This window comes from Micropterus salmoides, unplaced genomic scaffold (genome assembly GCF_014851395.1).
Source record: "Micropterus salmoides isolate LMB-PRFRI ecotype aquatic unplaced genomic scaffold, ASM1485139v1 Ms_hic_scaffold_7, whole genome shotgun sequence".
In the NCBI taxonomy this organism is placed as follows: domain Eukaryota; kingdom Metazoa; phylum Chordata; class Actinopteri; order Centrarchiformes; family Centrarchidae; genus Micropterus; species Micropterus salmoides.
The window spans coordinates 17,822,478-17,844,356 of NW_024044459.1; the positions used below are offsets into that span (position 1 = coordinate 17,822,478).

At 38.7% G+C, this 21,879-nt stretch overlaps 1 protein-coding gene and 1 long non-coding RNA gene across 3 annotated transcripts; both read left to right on the top strand.

The window, feature by feature from the left end:
* The first annotated feature begins 6 nt into the window (after window positions 1–6).
* LOC119891842 lies at window positions 7–2,323 on the top strand. Its single transcript, XR_005442488.1, has 2 exons — window positions 7–166; window positions 1,992–2,323. It is a non-coding gene; the product is annotated as an uncharacterized LOC119891842 (long non-coding RNA).
* A 2,377-nt stretch (window positions 2,324–4,700) lies between these two features.
* ikbkb (inhibitor of nuclear factor kappa B kinase subunit beta) lies at window positions 4,701–21,879 on the top strand. Of its 2 annotated transcripts, none has more exons than XM_038702563.1 (22): window positions 4,701–4,981; window positions 5,955–6,095; window positions 8,806–8,900; window positions 12,067–12,187; window positions 12,968–13,037; window positions 13,962–14,050; window positions 15,027–15,116; window positions 15,207–15,331; window positions 15,961–16,068; window positions 16,149–16,278; window positions 16,594–16,788; window positions 16,901–17,015; window positions 17,556–17,679; window positions 17,773–17,924; window positions 18,125–18,186; window positions 18,267–18,367; window positions 18,469–18,518; window positions 18,631–18,730; window positions 19,751–19,898; window positions 20,279–20,376; window positions 20,775–20,868; window positions 21,020–21,879. In XM_038702563.1, the coding sequence occupies exons 1-22, from the start codon at window positions 4,916–4,918 to the stop codon at window positions 21,077–21,079; spliced, it is 2,334 nt and encodes a 777-aa protein (XP_038558491.1). In that variant the 5' UTR covers window positions 4,701–4,915; the 3' UTR covers window positions 21,080–21,879. The 2 variants fall into 2 exon arrangements, with proteins under 2 accessions (XP_038558491.1, XP_038558492.1); XM_038702564.1 differs by having other exon boundaries at window positions 4,702–4,865.

A 21,879-nucleotide genomic window follows, 5' to 3' on the forward strand; every position in this document is an offset into this window, starting at 1 on the left:
AGCCTTGCTGGGCGGTGCCAGTACAGACGGTCTCCAGGAGATTAACAGGGAATATGATATACTCGACTAGAAAATCTATTTCTACGGAATATCTTAAACAATCATTTCATCCAGCATGCTTCTCTTTGGCACTAGTGTGACAAAGGAAAAATAAAACCTGTATAAAGTAAGTACAAATTATTTAAAGGCCTTAATAAAATAGGTTTGTAAGGATTTTTAAAGTCAACAGTGTTTTATATAATATAAAAAAAACGTTTTTTTCTTTGGGACAAAACACATTTTGCGTGAAGCATAATGTTGATATTGTTGATTATTGTTGTTAGATAAGATACAATAAACTTTATTGATCCCACACAGGTAAAAATGTGTCAAATCAAAACAAAAACAAAATACTGTATAATGCACATGCATGGAGCCTACACCATATGCCTGCAAAAGGTGTGGGCTTATTAATTTGGAGGTTATTTACTTATAAAACTACTGGAGCTTTTAATCTGACTCTGGTAAGTGTAGACTGGCATAAAAACTGGTATACTATTGATTGAAGCAGTTAGTGATCTCTGGCAGTCTGTGGTGGGCTGTGGGTGATACTGTATCTGTGTGGTTAACCAGCTGGCACCAGGAGTCAATTGTTACAGCCACCGTCCCATAATTCAGCCTATCCCTTCCTCAATCACTTAGCCTCAAGAATAGCTCAAGAATGTTTTCTTAGTACCAACAGTGATTTTATTTGAATTGGATAATTCATGTTGATTGTTTTTACTGTCTGTAAAGTCCACATTAACTAGCTGAGAACATGGTACTCGAGGATGTAATTGGTGGGAGTTGTTAGTTTGGCGTCTATCCTCTATCTGTGTTACATTGAAGCGCACTCCCACTTCTTGATGAAGAAAATCACACATAAACGCATAAACTCACACACACACACAAACACGCACATTGGGCAATGAATGTTAAATTAAAAATGTAGTCTATCACAAATTGCTCAAGTGGAAAGTCTTCTTATTTGATTGCCCTCGTGACATTATGCAACGAATGGCATGGAAACTGCATTTGTAAATCATGTGGAAGAATAAACAGAAACTGGGCCAACCACACTTTTAAACATTTTTGTTTTCTGTCAATGTGTGGGTGAATGTTTTCATAATTTCATGGACTCAAACTCTCCAAATCCATAAACAAAGCATCTAGTGCCATAAGTGTATAATGAATGTAGGGGAGAGCGTGACATGTTGCCACACTTTTCATACTGTCTAACGTTTACCGGGCACTGTACATTACAATGATACAGATGTCATACCAAATAAAAGAAGGAAGTCCTTACATAATTTGTATTCATCACATCTTCATATCGTATCTCATTGCGGAGTTGTAGACTGTTGAATAGAGAGTGTGCACTTCTGACGATTTGCCCCATCGGCAGGTAAGTTGTCACCCTGGATTATGAAACAATAAAAATACAGCTACTTAATTGTTATTAATATATTAAATTTAAAATTCTTACCAGAAGTAAAAATAAAAACAATCATGACTAGAGAATCTGGAAAATATGTCTTTTCCATCAAGACTAAAATGCGAGCAGAGCACACAGTAGTGGCACAGCCGCTTTACTTTGAACTTTAAAATCGAACGTTCTCTGGAGTGCAGATATATCTCTGGTAATTTAATGGAATACTGCAGATAACTTGCTTTAATGTTTAAAGGGGATGTTACAATATCAGATGTTCATGTTAAATGTGGCCAACCTTCAAAAAATGTAAACATATTAAAAGGAATCCCTGTGAGCCAAAACCTCTGATTTCCCATTGCTCTGAATACTCGTTTTTTTAGTTTTTTCTACTCTTAGTTACTTATTATGTCACATGGAGCCATTTTTTCATATGTGGTCATTTGTGCACAGCCCCATCCTCCCGGCAAACACTACACTCTGTCTGTCTGTATGGATCACAATAAATAACAAATGTTTTTTCCAAATATCGTTTTATTCCCAGTCTCAATTAGATGTGCTGTGTGTTGCCATCTTGGACCATGGACTGTATTAAAAAAACAAGTCTCGGACACAAAAATGGCAAGTGACGTTGTTGGTGAATACCACTCAGCGGAAGATGACACATGCTTTCATGGAAATCATGCAAAGCTACCATCCAGGAGTCACAGAACTACATTATTGTACTGGAAATGCAGTATAACAGTGTGATGTTTAAACACACTAATGCAACAAATGTGTATTTTTATACGATGTACATCTGTATCTGACCAATCAGAGTCTTATTTAGAGTCACAGTTCTGTCTCAAATAAATTGCCTGGCCTGAGGTGCAAGCATCATGGCCCATTTGTTGTATTTCACACACTTTATCTACATACTGTCTGAAATTCTGTTGATAATTTCTAACAATCTTTCTTCCTTCAAAAACACATAGCACTTCTGCTGGAGTATCAAAAACACGTTATTGTCTCCTCTGAATTATCATTTTGAACATTCATGGTGGTGAAAAGAAATTTTGTACATTATATGTTAGTTTGTGTAAATATGTCTGGTCTGTAAATTTTTGTAATCTATCTATCTATCTATCTATCTATCTATCTATCTATCTATCTATCTATCTATCTATATGAGTATGATATTGATCTTCTCATATAACTCTCAGTAGGAAGGCAAATAAGCCTATTTGGAATAATGTCGAACTATTTCTTAGGCAGTTACTTACAATTTTGTATTAGCGGAACATTAGCCTCAGTGCGCTAGCTAGTGTAATAACTATATTAGCAAATGACAGGAAAATCTAAGTAAAAAATTAAAAAATTAACAATCACAAAAAAGTATTTGACACTCCATAAAAGGTGTATATAAAAGATGTCTATCAATATTTGGTCACAGATCTGGCAAAATGGTGGCTGTAACCGTGTCAGTCAAATTACTGTGGAACTGTGCCAGTAAACTGAAACTAACTGCTGGTTGCACAATAAAAAGACTGTATTCAAACAGATGAATGTAGTAGTAAAATGAACACGTGTGTAATAATATGTAATTGAGGACAACTAAGCCATTTCCACAGACTAGGTTCACATGACTAAATAAGCTATATACAGCAACAAAAGTCTTTCATTATGAGTTCCCTTTGTCCTTTACTTCCATGAAGCCCTCATTGTTGTGTAGCCTATCTATCCTCACCGGAAAACCCTAGGAAGCAGCATCATATCGTGTATGTGTAAACCATAAACAGGAAAGCCCTGTTTTTCTTACAAACATTTCCAATCAGATAAAATGGGTCTTACACACACCCACAGATCACGTCAAAGAAACGTCAGACATGTGTTAGCAAGTAGTTGAAGTTGGAACAGAGTGATACAAGGGTCACCAGAAGTATTCAGTCCAAGAATGAACAGGTGATAAAATGAAAAACATTACTGTTATTTTCTGGACATGCTTAAGTGCACCGTCTCCAAATACAACATCTGGCTGGATCAACACTGTCTTGGTTAAGTTAGAGAATGTTTAATATCCTACTGAAATGAAAAACGACACATCAAGCCACTTCAGATAAGAATAAGAATGTCTCGTTTGTTTTAAATGTGTGTTTTGGCACTGTTTTGGAGACTGACTTTATTGCTGCTCCATTTTATCAGGTTTTGATCTCGATGAAAATGAGATGTTTGATGATCTGATGATCTCAATCTTCATAGAAATTGATCTGATTATATCTGGCACACCACATTTAACTGGAAATAAGAACATCAGACAGAGTATCTTGACAAAAAACCTTCCTTCCTTTGTTATTATCTATTTTGATTTGATCATGATTAAACAAGCTCCACATAGAAAAAAGGAAGGTAGAAACTTTCAGAACAATAAGAGGAGAGGTGTAATTCAAGAGGGAGATTAAGTAATTAAGTAAGATGAGTTGTCAGGTCATGGGAGCTGAAAGGGGAGTGAGCCAATAAGTGTATTATGTCCATTCCTAGTGTCACTATGCTCCATAATAACACAAGTAAATACATTAATTCTGCTTTTTTAAGCTTTTACAGTATTTTATGAAAGTATAGACTATTCCCCAGATATTGTACTTTTTCATTTTCCCATTTTGTAAACTGAGAGATATAAGCTAATCCTTATAATGCCTATTGGATCCACAGAAGCACAATGAAAGGCTCTTAGGGGTCCCACAACGACAATTTAGCCACCACTGAACTATAACACAGGGATAAAACTGAAATATATCCCTGCTAACTTTTTACAAGTAGCAACGAATGTATTTATTTAGCATAACAATACTTCTGTAAGGTATCATGACTGCAATAGCTGAGGCTGTTCCTTAGTTAGAGTTTATTATTAGCACGTTAAAACTGATCTTGTATTAAAGGTGTTATACCTTGCAGTTACTAGAAATTAATGGATTCCTCCCAGCCAAAATTTTAAGTGGCCGTGGTATTTTCATTTTATGTAGGACTAAATAATAAAAACTGGATATTTTGAGTTCTTCCATGTGAGTTGTGGAAATTGAACTTCAAACTTGCAGAGTTATTTCAATGCCTTCTCGCTATAAGCACAAAATATATCCGAGATGAATTGTTAACATGTAATCACTGAAGCAGATTCATGGTCCACATGTGTGTGAATCTGGTTAAGAACATCTGTATGTATAACCACCAGCTGGAGAGCTGAGTCTAGGACTCTGCATCCTGGTGGGCGGTTCTCACCAGGTTTACAGGAAATAAGAGAGTATCAGGAAGTAGAAAGTTTTGTTGTGTCCTCAAATGTACTACTAAAGCGTTTAAAGTTTAACTTGGTTAAAAACCAGTTGCACCGTGTTCACAGATAATCATCAGGTGGTGAAGCTTGATAACGCTGCCTACGAAGTCTAAGGTAGGATTTAGTTTAAATAATACTGTAAGTTAGTTGAAGCGCATGTCTGCATGAAAATTAAATCGACGAGTACATTGAAGTACAATGTAATAACTTCAGAAAACAGGAAACGGAAGGTAATTGCTTTTCTCGTATTTGGGTGCATAATTTTGTTGTGAGCAGAAAGGTGAGATCAATATTTACAGTAGAGCATAAAGACAAAAACAGAAGCAGTCGGGTTGCTGCATGTGCTGTCACTGCAGTATTGAATAGGCCTGGTATTAGCCTGGGAGATAGCACACGTACTGTAACAATGCATATACAGATATGTGAGCGCTTTGTAAAACTAGACCTGACTACCTACTCCTCCACAGTGTGTGATGTTAAAAGCAACACTAAGCCAGTGTTTATACACAATCAGAGTTAAGTTTTGACATAACAGCCAATGAAGAGTAAAATCATCTGATTTCCCCCAGCAGACATTTTGATTTGTCATAGTAGGAACAGCACAGGTGTCCAAATAAACAGTGTGACCGGCATGCACAACACCGGGGCCCAGAAACTGAAGCAGCCAAATGGAATTAAGCCATCATTCATTTTATTATTTACACCTGTGCTTTTCATTCTGTCACATGTCAAAATGTCTACTGGGGGAAAGGCCCTTTTCTTGTTATGTATCGGCAACATACATAAATAACATGCTGATATTAACACTACAAATACTTGCTTTCACTTCACTCATTTTTATTTGTGTTTTTAGCATGGTAATGTTAGCATGCTAACATTCTCAAAGACCAGTTGAGCCTTGGTATTCAACACCTAAGGCTGAAAAAGTATCGCGTAGACTGCTGAAATCTGGGCAAAGGGTTGTCAATGTAGAGCTGAGCCTGACCAGCTGAACATGAGATGTACTAAAAAATAGATTCCCATTTTATTCATAACAACAAGGCATTATCTTAGGCCAAACTTTTTATTTTTGCCCTCTTGGTATTAATGTTTTTATGTTTTAGTTTTTCCATTTTCTATTAACCCGATATTTTTGTTTTCTGGTGAGAGCTTCACAGAGCCACTAGGAAGACTGTAGACCTAAAGTGATGCTTTTTATTGTAGTCCTGTAGTACAGGAGCAGCTGAGGACACCATGAATCGAGTCCCCCTGCAGCAGCAGCAGCAGCAGAGCTGTGGGGCCTGGGAGCTGAAGGAGCGTCTGGGCACCGGAGGCTTTGGAAATGTCACAAGATGGCAAAATAAGGTACACAACCCACACACTTTTAACACACTGATGTGTCTTTACCATCTCTGTGGGAAAATATGGTCCTATTTGTGGCTGTGATAGGACACATTAGTTAACTGAATAACTGAAAATTTTGAAAAGTTGGAGCTTTTTAAGTACTCAGATGGAAGATAAAGTTGTCAACAACATCATTATTACCATCAGTGCAATTAACATTTCAAAATGAAAACTAATAATTATCGCTCTGATCAAATCAAAATGTCAAAACAACCTTTTGCCAAGTAAACTAATATATAAAATGAAACAAATACATACAATTTCTCACAAAAGTGAATACACCCCTGATATTTTGGAAATATTTGATTATATCTTTTTATGTGACAACACTGAAGAAATGACACTTTACTACAATGTAAAGTAGAAAGTGTACAGCTTGTGTAACTGTGTAAATTTGCTGTCCCCTCAAAATAACACATCACGCAGGGTGTACTCACTTTTGTGAGATACTGAATTACAAATAAGAGACTTTCTTGTCCTATTTTTAAAAAAAAAGTAATAAGGACATGAGGGTAATAAAAATCGTGTCTGTTGTAATGAGATCACTCTTAGTCACAGGATGGGAGCATTGTAGAGCGGCATCATTAGCAAGACAACAGTACGGGAATATGAACATGTCCGCTTAGTGGACCTTCCTCTTCCTCTCTTTACAACTGTACTTCATTTGTATTACTCACACTCACTTTCAAGGCAAACTAACAGCTGGATTTGAGCTAAGCAGCATCACCATGTGAATGCAAATACACTGTACAAGTGATGGGGAGTCAGAAACTGCAGTAGAGCACATCAGAATATGATCCCTTGAAAATATTTCTGTCTCTTGCGGTTTAGAATATAAAGGATATTTACATAAACACTTGTGCTCACTTGAAACAATGTAAACATGCAACATCTGTTGACTGCTCCCTTGGTGGCTGCAAGTCTGACCATTATCATCTTTATGCTGAATGAAAATGTGTCTTTCTGAAATCTGTTTTTAAAGTTTTAGTCTCACAATATACAGTTTTTTTACATTCATTATACCTATATAATTTGGTATAATCAATCGTAGATCACCCCTGTATTGTGTGTGAAATTCATAGTCTACAAGAATACATATAAAAATTGGAGACTGTCCTTCCAACAAAACAACAATCTAGATTTTTTGTGAGGCACGTTATTACAATCCATATATACGTTTATTGTGGTAGCAACCTGTAGTGGCTGTACAACAGTAGCAAAGGAGGAAGTCGGGTGACGTATTATAAACAGAAAGTCCGCGTCCCAGACTTTGACTTAGGAGAATGGCTTTCAGGTTCCAAGTGAAACAAATTAAAATGTAAATAGTGTTACGCACTTCTGTCATGTGACTTCCATTATTGACAAACTTTAACCCAAACCACGTTTTACTAAACCTAACCAAGTACTGTAGTTTTTGTTGCCTAAACCTAACCAAACTGCGACCGTTTCACATGAGCCACGTGTTTAATGCCATGTAACGTAGTTCCCCTACGTAACGTAGTTAACGCTCATATGCATCATTTTGGGGGTCATGGACATGTTGTTGTTTCGGTTGGGGGAAAATTGTCATATAATTGAATTTTACTGCTATTTACAGTTACAAATGAAGTGATGTTCAAGAGTAAACGATGTATTGTCCAAACAGTTTAATCACAATGAAGAGCGGCTGATCATCGGTGCCATGGGCAGGACCAGGGTTTAAGAGGCAAAAGCTGAAGAGGGCTCGGCTTCCGCTGTGATTACTAAACTTCCTCTATAGGAAATGGCCTGTCTTCCTGTATGACAATACTGTGGGCTAATATTAGTTCATAAATCAGGTTATGAGAAGCAGGGAGGGTGCCTTTTCCTTGATGATGCCATGAGAAGCAGGTAGTGAGATGTACATGTGTTGCTCATCATTTGTGGTGGTTAGATGTACAGTATGTGTTGTGTATTTGTATCTGTGTCATGGTTAAAACTACATTACCTACCTTTTTGTTATCTCTCTCCATTTACCGTTAAGCAGAAATGCCTTACTATTGGTAGGTACGATCTCTCTCTCAACCCAACCTGTCGAGGCAGTTGACCGCCCACTCTCTAGGTTCTGCTCGAGGTTTCCACCAGTTAAAAGGGGGTTTTTCCGTGCAAATGTTGCCAATGCTTCCTCATTGTCTCATAATCTGTAAATAATACTACAAAGAGTTTGCCAATTTGGCCATAAATGTGATGTTACCGATATGTTGCTCTTATATGATAGAAAATTAATATCAATAGAGCTTCAACGACTTCAATTAATTGATTAGTTAATCGACAGAAAATCTATATGCAGCTGTTTTAATAATCTAATAATCTACTTTTTGTACCTGAACCTTCGACATTTCATGTCATAAATGTGTCATAAATGTATCTTGTGTTTTTGGCTTATGGTCGGACAAAAAAAGACATTTGAAGATGTCACCTTGAGGAAACTTTGACATTTTCCACTTTTTGTGATGTTTTGTTGACCAAACTATTAATACATAAATTAAGTTAAATTGGTTGGAGCCCTAAATGTAAACCAACAATGAATTCCTTACCTTTAAAATATTATTATTATTATTAAATATTAAATATTGTTGCTGCTAATTTGGCACTTCAAATTTTAAATCATAATTTCCAACGTGTATGTGTGTGTGTGTGTGTGTGCTTCCAGGACACAGAGGAACAGATCGCTATAAAGCAGTGCCGTCAGGAGCTGAGCGAGAGAAACAAAGAGAGATGGTGCCTGGAGATCCAGATCATGAAGAGGTCAGTTTCACTCTCTCTCGTATCAACTTCCTAAGACCAAAATGTGACACCCAGCAGACACGGCAGCTTCATTATATTTTCCCCAGACCCCCAGGTGGCAACCTGTGTTCTTTTTTTGTCAGTTTGCCTTTATTAGATAGATCACAGTGAAGATAAAGAAGAGAGAGGGGGATGACTTGCAACAGAGGTCCCTGTTTTATGTTGTATGGTAACCACTAGGACACCAGGACATATCCCAACTATAAACAGAAATGAAAGTGGCACTATGTACCATATAAGTATAACATTGTCTAAAATTATACTGCTATAAAATAGATTTTTGCACAGGCCATGACCCCAGGATTAGGCAATGAGGTGATGCTAAGATCAAGGTCACATTAGAGAGCCAGATTTTTATTTAAGAGAAAAGAAAAGTGCAAAAGGTACAGTATGTTTGCCTTATCTTGTCAGTCACAGTTTTACTCTTACAGAGACTGATGTCCAGAATTCCTAACTGTTTTTTGTTTGTTTGACTATGGCGTCTTGCTAAGCTTGTCTCTCTGTTCGCGTCAGATTAGGGATCTCTTTTTTCTTTAGTGATGCATCTGCTGCTTAGTGTCTTACACATTAACTCAGATGGAAAAATTGGTGATTTCCCAGTTTTGTTTTTACCGTCCAAACTCTTTTGCTTTGCCTTAAAGCTCTTCTTTGGAATGGGAGAGAGTTTGGTTCATGTTGTGATTCACCGTGGTATATTCCATGACAAGCTTTGACTTTTATGCCCATCTGTTTCACAAGTTTTCTCAAAATACAAAAACTAAAATTGTATCCTAAAATAGTAAAAATCACACAAGACATTAAATAATTAGAACAGCATCGATGTTTGGGTTATTTTGGTCTGTTGGTGGTTATTTCTGACAGGATAAAGTGCCGCCTCCTCATTTCGTTCTGCTTTGGTGTGTGTTTCATTTCCACAAACGTCTGTGTTGTCTATTAACAGTTTCAGTTTGGGTGTCGAGTTACTGTAGTTGGATGGCAGTTTGTGTAGATTTTGAATGTTTTTGAGATGCGAGTGTGTGTGTGTGTGTGTGTGTGTGTGTGTGTGTGTGTGTGTGTGTGTGTGTGTGTGTGTGTGTGTGTCGTTGTCGTTGTCGTTGTCATTTGTGGGTGCAAACATGAGCATAAAACCTGTCTTTCCTAGTCCCAGTTTAACAAGTGTGTTGTTTTCAGACAGACATGGTCACAACCACAACCCTCCCATGCACCCACGCTCAACTCGTGGAAAAACCACAGGGCAGGGGACACATGCATGGCAACCTACTATTATATTATTAAAGCTACTTAACACACATATACAGAAAAACACATCACTTTTGCAATGTTTTTGAGTTATGATGTGTTTATAGGGCCTCTGTTGCATTACTTTTTCGTCAGCTGAATGTTTAAGTGAAAACCAAGAAAACATTTTTTATTCCACAATCTCATGCAGGTTCACTCTTTCATCCCGCTCTCTCTAACTCTTTTTCTATCCACAAATGTGCTTAAGTGAGGCAGATTAAAGATGAGAGAAACATTTTCTACATCTGGTCGTATGTGTAGCGCTTATCTACCCTGCAGCAGAAAGAGTGCTGTTGTAACACAATTTAACTTCTAATCATGTTTAGGAGTGTTCACTAATTTGACCAAACACTAAAGGTTCAAAGGAACAAATCATGTTAGTGACTGATAATAACAAGTTATTTGCTTGTAATTCTAGTGAAGACTCTCATCTGTCTCCTGTTATTATAGCTGGTAATGATCACACACTGATCACATCATGTATTGCAATGTTGTGATTTCAGTGTAAGTCATCTTCCTGGTGGATCTGGTATCGGTTTGAGTTTGTGATCTTTGTGTCTCCCCTCTTCTTTTTTAAAGATGGCCTGATCCTGTGACAATCAGAAACACATTGTTTCAATCAAAGTTATGAAACCGCAAATAATGACAAACAGAGAAAGTAATGTAAAATAAGATGGAGAATAAACTCACTTGATAGTAATAATAAAAATAAAGTAAAATATAGCCACAAGTGGTAATGATCGGAGTCCGAGCAGGTTTGCAAAAAATGCAAAAATTTGACATTTCAGAACAAAAAAACTGCTCTGATGCAATGCAAGGCTATTTTGCTAACCCGAACCTTTTGTTTTATCTCAATCGCCTGTGTTAATGATGTCTCTCTCTCTTCTCTCTAAAAATGAAATCCACTTTTGCTGGTGTCAGGGGGCTTGAACATTTTTCATCTTCTAAAGAGGGCCGTGAAAGAAAAAGTTTGAGAGCCACTGATTTACACGTTGGATAAGTTCAAAGCTGTCAATTCAATTCACAAACTCCATAGCTTTGGAGTCATTATTTTTTTGTTAGTGTGAATGTTCAGGTGTAGCTTCATAAAAGTTGGTCTACAGTAGATCAGTGGTTCTCAGCCTGTGGGTAGGGTCGTCCAAGAGGTCTGAAGATAAATCTGAGGAGAATCAACAGAAGCAGAAACTGTATTTTTGTAACACAAAATCCTGCTTATTTTTCAGACTTTTCTCTAATCTTTTCTTTTTTTCTTGTGAATTACTGGATAATTGTAAATCTTCAAGACATATTCAAGTGAGACAAAGAAAAAAAATAGCTTATGGGGTGAACTTCACACACCTAACTGACATTTGCAACCAGGGTTGCCAGTAGACATTACTTGTTTGTAATGCGTCATAAGCCAAAAACATAAGCTTGACCTAGGTCTCGACCTAGATTTGTACATTTTGCTGTGTGTGCTGTGAAAATATTAGGGCTGTCCCCAACTAAGGATTTACTTAGTGGAATCAGAATTGTCAAGTCCTGCCTATAGTCGACTGATAGGTGAATCGTGTGTTTTTGTGCGCGGCGATTGCGAGCTGAGGGGGGGTTACACACGTAGCTCTGCTTTAATCTTGAGAAGCTGCAGAGCTGCAGTCGCTAATCATTATCAGAAGTTAAGCACCCCATATCGCCAAAATGGCATGATCCTTGTTTCGCTGCAAAGCTTCGACTGTGAGATTGACAGTCAAATCAGACTCCACCCATCGAAGCATCAAATCTTCGACTTTTGAGGGTCAGCCCTAGAAAATATCACACCATACAATGTGCAGCCCCACTGACGGCTGTCTCCTCAACTTTACTCACATAGGTTGGATCACGTCAACGTTGTTGCAGCCAGAGAGGTTCCTGAGGGAATGCAGAAACTGGTGACCACCAATGACCTGCCACTGCTGGCAATGGAGTACTGTCAGGGAGGGGATCTGAGAAAGGTAACAATCAGTATGTTTGCAAGAGTTTGAGAGAGGTTTGTTTTTTTGGCCCAAGAACTAGGCGATGGTTTGCACTTCTCTGGAAGAGAAATCTGGGGCAGTTTTTAATCCGAAACCATCTGAGTGTTGTTGTTGGCACCAGGCAGCCAGTAGAGCAGGAAAATGCCAACTATCATAAACCGCAGTGTCATAAAAATTTCAAAGCATCCCAGATGGTCAAGTTGGGGGGCAGATGGTGTGGTTAGTGGGGACAGGGAGCGGAAAACAGCACCATCCTCTTTTGTCAGGCCTGCCACAAGTTTCCAGCAGTAGAACTCTTTAAATATATTGTTTAAAGTAAAACTAATCAAAGGCTTTACAACAAAAGTGTTGATTTGCCAATTTGCAAAACTTAGTTTAATGTTGCTACCAGCTCTTGCTCTTAAAAATCAGATCAACAGCCTTTTAAAAAAGGTTTTATGTATTATAGAGAATCAATCGTTGTATGGAGCTGGTGTGCTGGCTGTGGGACCGCCTCGTCCTCTCTGCACATTAGCTTCACAGCAGCAATTTTAACGACTGTTTGCTAACCCACGACTTAGCTACAACTTACTGTACATTACTTGCTGTGTCGTTGTTCGCTCTGTATCATGGTATTCCTCATGGTGTTTAATTTCTCCACAATTGCACACCCCACCCCCATTGCCGGAAAATAAGACTGTGACTGTGCTTGCTTGTATGTTTTCTTCACATGGTTTATGTTATTTAAGTATCAGGTGTCTGTGTTTGTGCTCTCTGCAGTATCTGAACCTCTTGGAAAATTGCTGTGGAATGAGGGAGGGCTCCGTTTTGATTCTGTTATGTGACATTTGTAAGTATTCTGCTCGATCCCGGGCTTCAGCATGACTTTTATAATGTATAAGTGTGATTAGTTTCCTGTAGTAAGGAGAAAATGGTCATGGTGACCAGTATCATGATGTCATTTGTGACCCTAAACCACCAATTCCTTAGTCACCATTGCAACAGTTTACATTCAGAAAGGCTTACGCCAACAATCGGACACTCACGCTCTATGCCAAACATAATGTACGAATGCTCCACGCTTTATAAACTGGTGTGAGAGAGGACACACATGGGGTGGATCACGCATAGCTAGAGTGGAGGGTAGAGGATGACACACACACACACACACACACACACACACAGAGAAACACATTTTCCTGTTAATGAGTGAGGGTAAAGACATAGTCATGCACATCCACACCCAAACACACATTCACACTTTTAGGTGCTCAAAGGTTATGAGTTCCACTCTGTTGAACACGCTTTGCCAGCACACACACTAGTCACCCTTTGACATACATATAAAGAGACATTATAGTTTCAGTTGTAAACCTTTTGTACTTCAGTTCTTGCGTATTAAAGGCTTTATAAAGTAAATACAAGTCTTATCCTCTTATGGCTCTTATTAAAGAATGACTTAACACCAGGCTGCCAAGCAGTGTTTTACTGATGTCTCTGGTTGAAATCTTCAAGCCTGTTTCACCTCTGTCCATACCCAACCTGTTTTTTGTACCTGAAACCACACTTGTACATCACTGAAGCAAGGTTAGAAGATAAACCCCTGGAGGTCAGCAAGATGTTCAGAAAGGGCTTTAATTTACTTTTTTAAAAACATTTTATCACTGGTGAAAATCTTGTTTTTGCTCCACTGTGAAATCACTGTTGGTCAGGACACTACTAATCACTTCCATCAGTGACCCTGGGTTCTTCTTCCTCTTCTTTGTCCCTTCAGCTTCAGCTCTAACCTATCTCCACAAGAAGAGGATCATCCACAGAGATTTGAAACCAGAAAACATTGTGCTGCAGCAGGGACAGAAGAGAGTGAGTTAAAGACTCTGTGAAGCATCTTGTTATGACAAATACACTCAAACCACAACAAAGAGTTCATATGCAGGCTGTTTGTGTGTGGGTTATGTGGAATAAGTGCAGGAGACGCGTCTCTCACGTCAACTTGTCTACCCTCACAAGCACAACTTTGCTGCACTGAATATTAAATGTGGAAAACTCAATCCTTGAACAGATTCTTGCACTTACAAGGAACTTTTGTCTTGTTCTTACCTTCCTCTCTGGGCCTCCCTTTATTTTGTTTATTATGTAACAACCAATCACAAAATTTCATCCTCTAGCCAATAGGACCAAGGAAAATGGGAATGTTATATAAACAAGGCCAGACATTTTAAAGGGGTTATATATTCATTTTTATGCTCACTGCTGTGTTTATAGAATTTAAACCAAACAGACTTTATCTGCACTAAGTTTATAGTTTAGCATGAATGCTTGTTTTTGTCTGGCATACTAGAGAAACAGTAAATCCAACATACAGACATTGTTTTTGTTTTGGGAGTCTTTAGGATTTCAAGTTCAACATTTTGGAAAATACGCTCATTCATTCCCTTTCTAGTGGAGAGTTTGATGAGAAGACCCCACTACCGCATTTGTCTGTCAAATGCAGTATTGGGCCGGTTAGCTTATCTTAGCAGGATAGACCAGAAACAAGGAGATGGCTAGCCTGGCTCTGTTGGACCGAAACAAAATTTGCCTACCAACACCACTAAAGCTCACTAATTAACACATTATATCTTGTTTTTTTAACAAGTAAAAAAATGACAATTTGCTGTTTTATGATTATGTCCCAACTTGTTTCTTGACTCTTTCTTGAGCAGTGTAAAGGCAACCAGACACGAGAGTGGTATTGATCTTCTCATGTCAGAAAGCAAATTCCTGTACGTTAGCTGTTTGTAATTATAGGATAACACTTTGCTAATAACTCTTTTTTTCTTTCCACTTCACCTCATAGTTGATCCACAAGATTATAGATCTCGGCTATGCTAAAGAGCTGGACCAGAGCAGCCTTTGCACCTCATTTGTGGGCACACTTCAGTACTTAGTAAGTGATGAAAGCACAAGTGGACACATTTTCCACACACTCTTTGCACCTACATTTACAGTTGAACTTCATTTTCCTTCTATCTTTCAGGCTCCAGAACTCATTGAGAGACAGAAGTACACGGTCACTGTGGACTACTGGAGCTTCGGGACCTTGGTGTTTGAGTGTATCACAGGATTTCGCCCTTTCTTACCAACCTGGCAGCCTGTTCCTTGGTATTACCTCCTTTCAGAAATTCCAGTATGTGAAACTTGGCGACTTGTTCAAATGTCACCGAAGGCATCATGAAGTGAATTCATTTTTTCCTAAACTAGGTTGAGGAATATGCGTGTTAAAACTTTTCACCATTTCTCCTTGCTCAAATCTCATTTTCCCCTTTTATGCTTTTGCACCTCTGTGACTGAAGTCTAGCTTTGGAAAAATAAGCTGAACAATGATGTTTTTTTTAATGTTAAGCGATGATAACCTTAATTACAAGTAAATGTTATTGTTGCGTGACTGAATTGTTAACACAAGGAAGATATAAATAAACAGCAGTTGCCAAAGTAAAGAATTGCAGGATATGTGGGTTTTGCCCACCTCCACGTCCCTTGTGCCTCACTAATATGATAAAAGATATGAAACTCCAGGGGTCTCTGGGATACATAGAGGGAAAATACTCTCCCACTATTGCAGAAACTCAGGGTCAGATCCTGGCACGTAACTGGCTGTGCTCACAGGTCGGAATTCACTATGATCAGTGAGAGTATAGAATGGAAAACATTCATAGAAATAAAAAGTATCCAACTACAAAACTACATTTTTAGGAGGCTTTTCTGTCATTTAATCCATCCATCGTTTTTAGGCACCATAAACTGAGGCTGAAGCAGGATGATGATATTGTCGTCTATGAGGACCTCTCGGGGGAAGTCCGCTTCTCTAAACATCTGCCCCAGCCCAACAACCTCAACAGGTGATTTTGTCAGACACACACATAAACATGCTAATTTAAGACTCTTATCTCAGTCTAACGTGTTAACTGGTGTTTAACAGTTTGTTATTAGAGAAACTGGAGAGGTGGCTGCAGCTGATGTTAAAGTGGTCTCCTCAGGAGAGAGGCAAAGACAGCGAGGTTACGCCCAGCGACTGCTTCTCCCAGCTGGGTATCATACTGCAGCTCAAGGTTATTTGAGTAATTCATCAATTTATTCTTTCACTTTGTCTCATTTTCCCCCATGAAGACATGCTGTCTCTTTGTTCTTTTGTTGAAAATTACTCTTTCTTTAAATTAAAACTTATAGAGAGGTTACATCTTTAAATGTGTGGTCGAGCTGTAACTGAACGAAACGTTTCAAACTTTCTGAGGCCCACAGTGCTGCACCAGTGCTGTGTCAGTTTTGATGGAATTTGAAGGGATTGTGCACCTTTTTCGTTTACATAGGCTAACACATTTACTTTTTAAATTTTACATTTAATTGGTCCTTCTCTTTTCCCTCAGCTGGTTCATGTCCTGAACATGATGTCTGCTAAGATCCTGACGTACTCCATCTCAGACAGTGAGACAGTGGCAGACCTGCAGCTGAGAATAGAAAAAGATACCAGCATTCCTGCAGCCAATCAGGAGCTGCTGCTGGAGGCGGGGATAGCCTTGGAGCCTCATGGACTGGCCACACAGTGCGCCATAGATTACACAGTAATATCTAACATAAACACTGTTCATACAATACCTTCACAAAATAGCCCACAGCAACATGAACTAATGGACTGAGTCATTATATTATTATTATTATTATCTGCGTCTGTAGGAGATAGATGGGCGACGGACAGACTTGCCTCTGGTCTTCCTGTTTGATCGTTCTTCCTGCACTTATGAACCTCAGTTTGCTCCTCGCACCCTTCCAGAGAACATCCGCTTCGTCCGTGAGTTGACAGCACTAAGCAAACAATATTTAAAGATGTCTTCACCTGTAGTTTTCTGCAAAGATGTTTTAGCTGCTTAGCTTTCTTCTTCTCTCTGTTGATGCCAGTTGAAGCCCTAGTGTCTTAAACACCATGAAGACTTTTGCTGAAATGATTTGATTAATTGAGTTCTCAAGCAGTTATTTCCTTTTGTAGACTAACATGTATGTTTCACTCACTTCCAGTGAAAGTTTTGCTTTGGGGTTTTGTTAATTAAAGAAAAAGAAGTCTGTAGCAAACAGACTTGTGACAAGGACATGTTTTTTTTTCTAAACAAAAATCTCCAGAAATCAAAACACACTCATTTACAGGTATTACTAAAGCTGAAGAAGAACTATGACAGGTTAATATAAACTGCTAACGTTATTTTCTGCCTGAATTGAAAACCCTGTGGGAAAAGAATTCCTTTTATGACTACAAACCGTAATAAATGAAATAACAGTAAACATGGCTTGGTTTTGTCTGACTGTGTCTGTCTTTCTCATTCTTTCTTTGTCATAGAAACCGACCCTAAACGCGTTCTGCCTTACAGCCCTCTGAGGAGGACTTGCGGCCAGGCGTGGCACACCATCCGCTCCCTGAAGGAAGACTGGCAACGACTGCAGCAGGGGCAGAAAGCCGCCATGTAGGGCATACACAAAATACACAAACTCTCACACACAACATACGCATGAATTAAGTGTTTGATAAAACACATTTCTTTTCCACTTTCTATCAGCATGAGTCTGCTGAGACACAACTCTTCACTGTCTAAACAGAAGAATGAGATGGTGTCAATGCACCAGAGACTAACAGCCAAGCTGGACTTCTTCACCACCAGCCTTCACATAGACATGGACAAATACCAGGAGCAGACGGCCACTGGGATCGGTATTATGATACAAAAACATGTTTGTAGATAGCAGGAAGTTTATGCTACGGCTGCCAAAACCGCATGTAATCTGTCCTATAATCGTAATTATTTATAGATTAATTTGTTTGTCCAGTTTGCTTCATGCGGAAAGTGCACTTGAATCTCTAGAAAAGTTTTGTTTGCCACTGACTAATGACAGTCTTTTTACATTTTCTAGCTTCAGAGAAACTCCTGTGTGTGTGGAGGGAGATGGAGCAAACAGCTGCCGGCTGTGGTCAGGTAGAGTTGTGTATGTGTTTGTGTGTAAGAACTATTCACGTGTGCTTTAAAAAGACTAAAATCCATGTGTGGGTGTCTAGGCCAAGGTGAGTGAACTGGAGGAGGAGATGATGCAGCTGCAGCCAGACATAGTGGATGTGCAGAGGCAGCCGTGGAGGAGTGGAGAGGCCCTGGACACACTGTAAGTCTGAGTCAAGCCTAACTCTAAAGACTAAAACAAAACATCAAAAGCAGCTGAACTGTGATCTTGGACCCTGCTCTCTTCTCCTCTCTGTTCCTCAGTGAAGGAAAGGCCATGGAGCTGTTCCGCAAACTCAGAGAGAAACCCAGAGGTTTGGATGTCATGCATCTGTTCCACTTCTTACCTAACAGCTGTTACAGTGTTTTCATGTGAAAATAAACCTTTTACGTTCTTCTGGCTCTCCTTTTCCTTCCTCTGCTCAGATCAGAGGTGTTCAGGGGACAGTCAGGAGTTGGTGCGCCTGGTGGTTCAGGCTGTGCAGTTTTACGAGAGGAAGCTCAGAGACTTCTACACACACCTCAGGTACTCACACACAAAACACTTTATATATTTTTTATATATATTTTAACTCTGAAAACAATTCCCAGATCACATAGAACTGCTTGTTCCACAGTCTTCTAAATAATAAGGGGCGGCTCAATCCCCGGCTCCTCCAGGCTGCATGTCGAAGTATCCTTGGGCAAGATACTGAACCCCCAAACTGCGGCTGTTCCGCCAGTGTATGAATGTGTGTGAATGTTAGTTTCTTTGAGTGGTCGAAAAGACTAGAAAGGCTCTATACAAGTACAGAGCATTTAGATAAATAATAGGCCTCTATAATGCACAGTTAAGAAGTTTGCCAAGCTGTATGCCCATATTTGGGCAAAAGAATGCCTTTGGTTGTTTGCTTAACCTCAGTTAATCCCAAAAAAGGCATTGTGATGGTAAAACAGGACTTTTTACATGTCATAGCCAGAAAAGCACAGGTGTAAACAATAACAGTAATGATGGCTGCTCCCATGTTAATATTTAGACCAGTTTGTGCACTGTTATGGCTTACTGGGACACTCAAATGAAATGTAACAATCAATGGTGTTATTTGCTACACTTGTGGTTTGCTATGAGAAGTAAAAATATCTGCCTTGAAAGATGTCCACAGGTACAAAGAAACAAACTGGAGAGGGAAGTATTTGTCAATATATCTGGCATATAGACACCCACACAGTCCTGAGAAAAGTGAAAAAACTTGTGCTGGTGACTTACTAACATTTAATTGTAATATGATGGCTAAGTGCAAGGGGACAGATTTTCATCACTTTGTTAAGGGCACACTGATATTTATAATGAGGTGTAAAAAGTCACACCCTTGTATTAATGAAAGATTTCCTTTTTAAAATAAGCCATCCAGTCTGCAGTTTCTAAGTCATTAATAAATGGCTTAAGGCCTGGGTGCTCTACTTCTACAACAAAGAGGGGATCGAATAATCCATTCATGTTCACAACTTGGGAACGGTTCTTGTGTGCCTCTTTATTGAATCTCTATTTTTTGTGTTTGTCGTGCAGTAAGACAGCTGTGTGCCGTCAGCGAGTGATGGAGCTTCTGCCGAAGGTGGAGGGCGTGGTCCAGAGAATGGCTGAGAGCGAGCAAGTCCTGATGAGTCTGCAGGAGAAACGACAGAGGGAGCTGTGGAACTTGCTCAAAGTCGCCTGTGTGAGGATACACGTACTGCTACAGTTTGACTCTCCCTTCAGGGATGCCTGTTAATTCTATATAATTGTATATCATGGTAGCCACAATTAATAATAATCATAGAATAGAAGCAGGTATGCAAATGTTGACATGTTTCACTTTGGTTGAATTCACCTAATTCTCAAGCACCACTTACAGTACATTTATATTAGTTCCAACACTTTTCAATGATTCATTTCGAATATTCACTCTGCTAGTAAAAATAGTCTAGATGTCAAAAATGCAAACACCAGAAGCCCGGTCAATAACATAACAATTTGTTTCTTATCTTCCACAATAAGCAGGAGCTGTACACTGTCTTAACTAACACAGAATAAAGTGCATCATCTTGTCTTGTGTAGAGTAAAGTTCGCAGCCCAGTGAGCGGGAGTCCTGATGGACTACAAACCCCCTCTTCAGTGCCGCCTCTATTGACACCCAGAGACAGCTTACAGCAGTTGTGAGTGCACACATATCACACACTGAGGTTCAAAAGAAGTTTTCATTTCAGTGTTTAAAACTCATCTTTGGTTAATGTTGACTAATGAGACTAAAGGTAATAAACTTGATTTTACTCACACCAAATTGTCGAGAAGTTATGCACAAAGACAAATATGTTTGAATTCATAAAGGTTTTTTTGTATATATTCACATATCTAAGCTACTTAAGTCAAAGTTGTGGGAGTTTTCTACTACATACTGATATACTTTCCTACAAAGTCAAATTTAGCTTTCACAAACTCCACACCGATGTCCATTTCATTGAAAGACAGACATCATCAGCAGTTGACACAAATACATTTCCCGTACATGCAATGATAAACTACTCTGCTTGAATCACTTTGGGTGTGTCTGCAGTGACGAGTCCCTTGTGGAGGAGAGCAGGACATTTGAGAGTCGACTCCAAAGTTTGCTGCACGACACCATCCAGGAATCAGACAACAGTATGGAGGTACATGCATGCTCACGCACCAAACGATACATTTCTCCCTTGTTCTGATTCAGTGCAGCTGCCTGCCGTGGTTTATTATCATTTCAGTGTTTTTCTCTGAGTTATGTGTGACGACTGTTTAAAAGAAAAACACCACCTTTTGTGTTCCCAGATGTTGAGAGAGTGGTCGTGGCTGCGTGGAGGCCAGAATTTCTCCAGTGACCTCTCCTAATTTGGGTTTCAGATGCTTACATATGGCACCCTACTGCCTCTGAGTGGATAGGATGTGGAACTACATGAGGATGTGGTAGAAGCTGGTTTAACATGTTAAATGCACAATGTGAACTGAGTAATAGCTGCTGGCAAATATTTACTAAATGAGATTAAGGAGTAGGTAAACCTCATCAACCTAATCCGGCCTGTAAAAGACATTCATCCCATGTAAAACAGGGTTTTGGATCTCTGCCTTAAATGTAAATGTGTGTCAGATGTTATGTGTTTCTCACTGGACCATTATTTTTTTGCTGAACATTTTATTTTAATAAGACAATCATTGAATTACACAAGTGATGTTTATAATTGTGAAAATGAATTTTTTTTTTACATCCACTCACAATTATATGCAGGATGGATATAACAACAGGAACACCTGTTTAATATGGTGTGGTCCAGTATCCCTGCAATAATTACAAGTGAAGTATTAATCCCAACTACTGGAGGTAGTCTTTTCTGGATATAGATAATACAAAGTGATAAGAGATGTTACATATTGTCAAGTGTCTGCAATATCTTGTTGACTATTTGTGTAAATACCCTATGCTGTAATAAGTCATAATGAATAACTGAATGTTAGACATTTCTAAATGAATTTGAATATGAAAACAAAACAGAATTTTGTATCTTGAATACAGTATTTTACTGTACTGTATGTTTCTTTAATTCATTTCCATGTTTCTGGGAATGAGGGAACAGGTTTTCCTCTTCATTCACCTGTTTTATGTCAACCAAAATAAAATTCATAAAACACACCTA